At 53.2% G+C, this 8,432-nt stretch overlaps 1 protein-coding gene across 1 annotated transcript in view; it reads right to left on the bottom strand.

The window, feature by feature from the left end:
• Positions 1-5,625: 5,625 nt before the first annotated feature.
• The window catches only part of ALYREF (Aly/REF export factor), a 3,653-nt gene continuing 846 nt past the window's right edge, over positions 5,626-8,432 (bottom strand). The window contains exons 2-5 of the mRNA XM_014449977.1: positions 8,042-8,375; positions 6,710-6,857; positions 6,035-6,270; positions 5,626-5,928 (exon numbers count right to left, since the gene is read on the bottom strand). Coding sequence (XP_014305463.1) covers positions 5,914-5,928; positions 6,035-6,270; positions 6,710-6,857; positions 8,042-8,375 — 733 coding nt within the window. The 3' untranslated portion in view covers positions 5,626-5,913. The remainder of the gene's footprint in view (positions 5,929-6,034; positions 6,271-6,709; positions 6,858-8,041; positions 8,376-8,432) is intronic.

The following is an 8,432-nucleotide window of genomic DNA, read 5'->3' as shown; positions in this document are numbered from 1 at the left end:
TGCCCTCTTTGGGCCCACTACCCTCCCAGCACCTCCTCGTGTGTTCACTGACCTGGAACCTCTTCAAACCCATGGTTTAGGGGCTTTTATGGAATCTTCATCAGAAGGCAAGGTTGACTAAATCATCAGTCCTTGGTGATTGACTGTGTCTAGCCTTGGCCCCTTCCCAGAGGTCAGGGTACCAGCAGCCATCCTGACACTATTCAGGAGCCCACCCAGAGTCATCGCATCACCGTAAACCCGAGTGTGAAAGGGATCTGTCCTGAATAAAGAGACACTCCTGCCAGGAGATTCCAAGGGCTGTTGGAGCTGTGCCGGGAACCGGGGACAAAGACCAAATCTTTATGGCTACACCACAGTCGCTTTTCTGTGCTGTGCCTCTCAGATTCGGAGGAAACCAGGACATAGGTGGCTGAGCATTTCCCAGGCACTTCTGGGTTTGCCTGGCCCAGTCCTCCTCTGTGCTGTGGGTGCTCCTGTCCACTCATAGCTCAGGCTGGAGAAGACCCCAGTAAACTTTCAGAGGTGCTGTGGGCTCCGGCCGGCCAGCAGCCTCTCAAGCCCATGGCATCAGAGGTCATGGGTATTGTTTTCAACAGGCATTATCTTATTAGGTGTAGGGAGCGGCTCTAGGGTCAAGCCTCAGGCTGACCTGTGGGCAGGGCCCACAAAACAAGTCCCAGCCTGGAGAGCAGAGCCCTCCTAGCACAATGAAGCCTGACCTTGTAGCCCTCCCTAATTCCTTCCGAAGTAGCTAGTGGGCTGTGGGAGGTGCAGCAAGTGTTGCGAAAACAAGAACATTTGTATACATGTTAATCTTGTTTTAATCAGACTATAAAATAAAGCTCCGGCTTGCAGGCTGGGTCTTTTGTGTCCTCATCCAAGCATGGGAGATCCACCGAGCCCCAGCTGTATTCTCTTGTCTGTCTTTTCTTCAATCCTTCACCGCCCCTCCTCAGGCTCACCCTTGGCCGTGCTGGCACAGCACAATTAGGCATCAAAAAATGGTTATTTTCTAATTCACTGGCATTTCTTAACAGGAATTCTTTTTTTAAAAAAATATTTTTATTGATTTTAGGGAGGAAGGGAGAGGGAGAGATAGAAACACCAGTGATGAGAGAGATACCCTATTTGGGATCAAGCCTGAAATCTGGGCATGTGCTCTTGACCAGAATCAAACTCAGGACCCTTCAGTCTGCAGGCTGATGCTCTATCCAGAGTCATACCAGTTAGGGCTGGAATTCTTTTTTTAAAAAAACTTCCTCATCAGTTATTTAATCCCTTCAAAATACAGTTGAGAAAAATAAAACCAGATAAAATGTTTGACACTCTGTTATTTGTCAGTATTTAGAATGAATTAGTGCCCAAGAGCCCTCCAGAGGTGAACATTGGATGTTCTTTACTGTTGTTAAGAAATCTTGAGTGTTTATTCAACAAGGACAAAAAAAGATTATTAAAACAATAACGGTAACTTGAATGGTGTTTATGATGGATTTGTACATTTAAAAACTGGTATGCTTAATTTTTATTAGATATTAATTTACTATTGTGCTAAAACATTTTACAACTGTTTCTGCAACCTGCATAGATAACAAAAATTAACTCTGTCCTAGCGTGGGCTAAATGATCACCGACAAGTTGATGTATTTAAAATTAACGAGATTACCTTCTGGTTTTCTTTTTATATGAAAATCTTTAATGATACATATTTATTGCTATTTCCCTCCCAATAGTCAGTTGATCCCAGGGTGACTTGTTAATAATAACAGCTCATTAAAGTAAATCATGTAGCCGAACCGGTTTGGCTCAGTGGATAGAGAGTCGGCCTGCGGACTCAAGGGTCCCAGGTTCGATTCCGGTCAAGGGCATGTACCTTGGTTGCGGGCACATCCCTACTGGGGGCTATGCAGGAGGCAGCTGATCGGTCTCTCTCATCGATGTTTCTAACTCTATCCCTCTCCCTTCTTCTCTGTAAAAATTCAATAAAATATATTTTAAAAAAATAATGTAAACATTTATGAAAAATATAGCCACCTTTAATTCCATAACATAAAAATGTATGAATAATGCTCATAGCAGCAGCATTCTAATAGCCAAAAAGTGGCAGCAACCCAAACGCCCAGCAACTGATGAGTGGGGAAACAAAACGTGAGGCATCCATCACAGGTGATTCGGCAAAAGGACTGAAGTATTGATTCATGCTGTAAAGCGGATAAACTCAAAAATCCTTAGGAGCCCTGGCGGGGGGGGGGGGGGGTCAGGTCAGGTGGTTGGTGTGGTATGCGAACCTAAAGCCAGATGGAAAGGTCCCATGGCGAACAGTTCCTGTATTTGAAATGCCCAGAACAGGGAAACCCAGAGGCTGAGTGGCCCAGTGCCCACCTGGGGAGAGGGGAAGGGGCTGAGTGGTGATGAGAAGATTCTGGAATTGGAATGTGGTGGTGGGTGTGTGACTGAATACAGTAAAATCACTGAGATGTACGCTGAGGGGAAAACATAATGGCATGACCATACTAAAGCTCTCATTTCAAAAGCCTGTAGGAACGAGGATTTCACCTGACTAGTGCTGGGAAAACGACTGTGTATTATCAGCCTTTTGTGCCCATGGAATGTTTTATTTTTTTAAAATCTTTATTGTTGAAAGTATTACATATGTGCCCCCTTTTCCCCCATCGGCCCCCTCACCCCCAATGTTTTCTGTCAATTGAAAATCTTTTTCTCACAGCCAGTTGGCCTGGAGGTCAAATCCCCCCCAGTATTACCTACAACAATCAAGGCTTAACTACAACAAGACTGCGCACAAAGACCACAAGGGGGTGCACCAAGAAAGCATAAAAAATGCGGAGACAAAGAAACAGGACACAACTGACAGAAATGGAGGATATAGAGTTCAAAACCACACTTTTAAGGTCTCTCAAGAACTGTCTAGAAGCCGCCGATAAACTTAGTAAGGCCCTAGAAAAGACTGGTGAGACCGCCGATAAATATAGTCAGATCCTCAAGAAATCTAATGAGACCCTCGATGTTGTGATAAAGAACCAACTAGAAATTAAGCATACACTGACTGAAATAAAGAATATTATACAGACTCCCAATAGCAGGCCAGAGGATCACAAGAATCAAGTCAAAGATTTGAAATTCGAAGAAGCGAGAAACACCCAACCGGAAAAGCAAAATGAAAAAAGAACCCAAAAATACGAAGATAGTGTAAGGAGCCTCTGGGACAGCTTCAAACGTACCAACATCAGAATTATAGGGGTACCAGAAGATGAGAGAGAGCAAGATATTGAAAACCTATTTGAAGAAATAATGACAGAAAACTTCCCCCACCTGGTGAAAGAAATAGACTTCCAAGTCCAGGAAGCACAGAGAACCCCAAACAAAAGGAATCCAAAGAGGACCACACCAAGACACATCATAATTAAAATGCCAAGAGCAAAAGACAAAGAGAGAATCTTAAAAGCAGCAAGAAAAAGAAACTCAGTTACCTACAAGGGAATACCCATACGACTGTCAGCTGATTTCTCAACAGAAACTTTGCAGGCCAGAAGGGAGTGGCAAGAAATATTCAAAGTGATGAGTAGCAAGAACCTACAACCAAGACTACTTTACCCAGCAAAGCTATCATTCAGAATTGAAGGTCAGATAAAGAGCTTCACAGATAAGGAAAAGCTGAAGGAGTTCATCACCACCAAACCAGTATTATATGAAATGCTGAAAGGTATCCTTTAAGAAGAGGAAGAAGAAAAAGGTAAAGATACAAATTATGAACAAATATGCATCTATCAACAAGTGAATCTAAGAATCAAGTGAATAAATAACCTGATGTACAGAATGAACTGGTGATTATAATAGAATCAGGGACATAGAAAGGGAATGGACTGACTATTCTTGGGGGGAAAAGGGGTGTGGGAGATGCGGGAAGAGACTGGACAAAAATCGTGCACCTATGGATGAGGACAGAGGGTGGGGAGTGAGGGCGGAGGGTGGGGTGGGAGCTGGCAGGAGGGGAGTTATGGGGGGAAAAAAAGAGGAACAAATGTAATAATCTGAACAATAAAGATTTAAAAAAAAAAGAATCAGGGACATAGAAAAGGAATGGACTGACTATTCTTGGGGGGGAAGGGGTGTGGGAGATGCGGGAAGAGACTGGACAAAAATCGTGCACCTATGGATGAGGACAGTGGGTGGGGAGTGAGGGCGGAGGGTGGGGTGGGAACTGGGAGGAGGGGAGTTATGGGGGGAAAAAGAGGGGAAAAAAAAAGAAAATCTTTTTCTAAAACAAGCATTTCACATTCTACGCATTGAAAGCCCACTCCACATCTACTTTGGGGCACTGTCTATGGATGTCACCCTTGGGAGGCCCCGAAAGCTGGCCGCAGCCTGTACCAGGGCCCCTTCCTTCAACACCAGCCCCTCCAACCAGCCACACCAGGGCCCGGCTTGTCCCAGCTTCCAGTGTCCTCACCTCAGGGCCTTTCCGCTGCCTGGAAAGCTTCCCTCCAAACGTCCACAGGTTCCCCTCCCCCCGTTTTCCTCCACAGCCTTCCACTGTCTGGGAGTTCTTGTTCCCAGTTGTTGCCTGGCACCTGAAGATGGGGCCTAGCACTGCTCCCCCAGGGCCTGAGGAACCACCCCAGCTCCCCACCCCAGTGGCGGGCGCTTCCAGCACTTATGGCCTCTGGCCTGGGGGACCTCACCCCTCCATCAGGTGCTGACTTTAGCTTCTGGACAGCAGGGAGCAAGATGACCCCACCTCTCCTGTCAACACTCCCAGCGCAGTCTCCCACCTGGCCTGTGCCCGCCTGTGCCTGGATGACCCGACCTGTTACATCCACACCTTGGGCCACGGCAGCTCAAGCCAGGCTCGGCTGTTCCCGGGCCCTTCAGTGCCCAGCGTAGCACAGGCTGCAGCGTGGCAGCCACTGGCTCTGTGGGGACAGCACTGGAGCTGACAGTGAGAGGGCCACCCTTAGTCACACTGTGGCCCCATGGGGACTGGGAGCAGCCTGAGCTGCAGGCTGCCTCCAGGAGGGGCCTGGCCAAGCATGCTTGGGGTCCCCCTGACCTGCATCCACTGTGATCCCAGCCCGCTCTGTCCTGTTGGAGGGTGGTGAGAGGGGCACGTGTGTCCACCGGCTCCTGGCTCTGCAGGTCACACTTGCCAGTCTCCACCAGCACCACCAGCACCATCAGCGCAGGCAGAGAACCCCCATGCCCTGCTCCACCCTGGCCAACAGGAAGGACACTAGGAAGGGAGGATGTTGCAGTCAGAGCTGCCAACGCCAGGCTCCTGAGCAGCGGAGGAAGGGGACAAGCGAACAGTCACCTGCAATCTGGCAGCAGCACAGGTGGCCACCCCGCCTCATGCAGCAGACAGGTGACAAGTGGCTACAGGAGCAGGGACTACTACTCCACGTTCCCCTACCGCCCAGGTCAGCAGGAGTGCCAGGACCCCTGGAACGTCAGAGAGGCAGCCACCACCTCCCCAGCACCAGCGCCAGCCTGCCAGGACACCAGATGCCAGCTCGGCCGCTCCCCACCTGCCCCGTGTCCCTCCCTCCCTCCCGGTCAGCACCAAAGTGTGGCCCAGGCGAGGGCTCCAACTACGAACGAGAGCTCCAGTTCTACACACGTTTCTGTTTATTATGGCAAAGGTGAAAACACCACCTCCTCCACAACAGCAATCAGTAAAATTTATCCCAAAAATAACTCGGTACAAAACAGGTCTGTTTCAGAATTTTTTAAAAAAAAGAAAAAAAAAGGAAAAGAAATCTTTACATGAGTTTTAAATCCTATTTTAAAACAGAAGAAACAACTCCATCATTGGCCACAGGGCCCCGCCGGCCCGCCCTCGGGAAGCAGCGCGAGACGACGTCCAGGCCTAGCTCCACGCGCGGACTTGCTGGTGCTTTAGCTGGTGTCCATCTGAAACAGGAGAAAAAAGAGGTCAGAGAAGGTCCCACCCCCAAAAAAGAGGGGGCTCCCCACCCTCGCACTAGGCCAGCCCCCAGCCCCCCGGCCCAGGACTCACCCTCGCATTGTAAGCGTCCAGCTGGGCGTCCAGCTCCTCCGCAGAGATCTGCTGCTTTGAACTCCGGCCGGTGCCCCTGCCTCTGCCCCGGCTGCCTCCACGGGCGCCTCTCCGAGTGCCGCCGCCGAAGCCTCCAGATCCTCGGGTTCTAGTCATGCCGCCTCTGTTTACACTCTGTACCGGCCTGCGCTGCGTGTCTATCTGTGAGGTGACGAGCTGGATGTTCATGGGGCGGCCTGCGGCGGGAACACAAAAGGGTACACTCCCATCGGAGCCTGAAACCCACCGGGCCCCCAATGTTCCCACCAAGACAGACAGCCTGGACCCACTGGGAGGAGCAGCACCGAGGATGCCTGCCACCGCCTCACTCCTCAGCCCGGCTCAGGCGGCGTTGCTCACAGGTGGAAAGGTGGGGGCCCCTGACACCCTCAGCCCGCCCGCAGAGCGAGCACTACGGTGCTTCTGGAAGGCGAGGCTTCGGGAAGGAAGGAGCTGAAGGGGAGGAACGTAGCTTGTTGGATGGGGATCACAAGAGGTGGGTCCAGATGTGGGGGCAGCAGAGGGTGGCAGAATGGGAGACAAGGGGGTGACGGCAAAGTGTCCTCAACGGGGAGGGGGAGGGTGTAAGCATACAGGTGCCAGCCCTCAGCTCCCTGGGTCCAACCCCAAACGCACCATCCAAAGGGACGCCGTTGTACTGTTTCATGGCTTTCAGGGCGTCTGCCTTCCGCTCAAAGTGCACGTCGGCTGTTCCCAGGCTGCGGCCAGAGCGGTCGTAGTGCACGGCGGCCTTCTTCAGAGTCCCGAACTCCGCAAACAGCTCCTGGAGTCAGGAAGAGCATCATCAGCCACACTTGTCCCCTCCGGCGGCCGGGGGACAGCCCCGGGAGTGTCAGCTACTTTGAGGGCACTTCCCTGGGTGGCAGACATACAGGTGGGGGCAGGACAGTGGGAGTGGGATGTGGGGAAGGACGGGGCAGGCGAGACAGCAACTTCCAGGAACAGCTGGGCCTGAGGGCTCCGGCCAGCCTGGGGGCCTGCCATCTACCACAAGCCCCCGTGAGGGGCACCCGTGAAGTCGCTGTCTTCTTTGACAAAGGAGTTGACAACACACCCGAGAACAGTGCCAACCATCAGCAAAGGCCGAGATCACAGAACCAGGGACACCACCTGCCATGTGCACCAGCTCCAGGGCCCACTGGTTTGGGGGTCCTGCCCAGCCCCCCGGGGCGGGTTCTGGCTCACCTTTCCCTCTCCTCCTACTCAAGCCTGCCGCAAAGTCTCAAGTCAAGCGCTGCCATGGGAACTGCCCTGGCCTCAGGCAGGCTGGGAGTTGGAGAGGGAACCCAGGGTGTGGGGCTACTCCGGCCGCAGGCACAGCGGGAAGAGGAGGTCACCAAGAGCGGTTTCCAGTGGATGCCAGAAACCACCTTGAAAAGAGTGTTGAGACACTGTGAGTGCTCACCGGCCTCGCTCTGTCCTCCCACAGCTGAGCTCGGGGACACGGAGCCCAGGACGGCCCAGCACCCTGACCCAGCCCTCGCTACGCCTGACCCCGCGGTGCCATCACTGAGCCACAGGACAAGTTACATCCCTGTGGGACTCAACCAATAATAATAACTGAAAACGAAAACAAACCTAGAGGCTTCAACCAAAGGGGGGTCTGAAATGCGGGTGAGACTGGAGGGTGGTGGGAAGGGAGACAACAGGTAGAGACACAGGGCTCAGGCCAACACCAGGGACACGCACCATCCCGCCTCCGCAGACCGCGGAGATGGACGAGTACAGCGAGCAAGCAGCCTCGCTCCACGCAACACGGCGCCACGCTGCCCCTGTCCCTGCGGGACCCGAGGCTCTCGCGGCTGGAGTCGGGCCCGCCCGCCTGTCGGAGGCTCAGCTCCTGCACGACCTCTGCACCGCACCCCGCAGCCTGCACCCCGCAGCCCCGCATGGGGGGCACCTCCCGAGACAGAACGGGGGCTGCTGACCGCGAAGCCGCTCGCTCACCTGGATGTCCGCGTCGGACACTCCGAAGTCCAGGTTGGACACCAGCAGCTTCCCCCCCGTCTCCACGCCGGCGCCCCCGCCGAAGCCGCTGTCGAAAAGGTCGTGTTGCCACTTGTCGGGAAGCTGTTTCGGCTGAAAAGGGGAAAAACACGGAAATTGAGAAGCGTGAGCCCCGCCGCAGGACCCTCCCCGCCGGGGCCCCGAGGAAGATGCGAGGGGGGCCCCGGCGCCCGCCCCGCCCGGCCCGCAATTTTCCGTCCCTTCGACTAACTTCCCGCCGCCGCGGCGGCCGCGTCCAACGCCCCCGCGAGCCCCGCCAAGAGGCCGGCGGCCCCTCCCATAACAGGATGATGTTCACGACCTAGTTGATCTGGGAATGCCAGAGAAACAT

Source organism: Myotis lucifugus, unplaced genomic scaffold (assembly GCF_000147115.1).
Source record: "Myotis lucifugus unplaced genomic scaffold, Myoluc2.0 scaffold_1600, whole genome shotgun sequence".
Taxonomy (NCBI): Eukaryota; Metazoa; Chordata; class Mammalia; order Chiroptera; family Vespertilionidae; genus Myotis; species Myotis lucifugus.
Note: the sequence above shows the minus strand (reverse complement) of the source record. Positions and strands in the feature narration are given on the sequence as shown.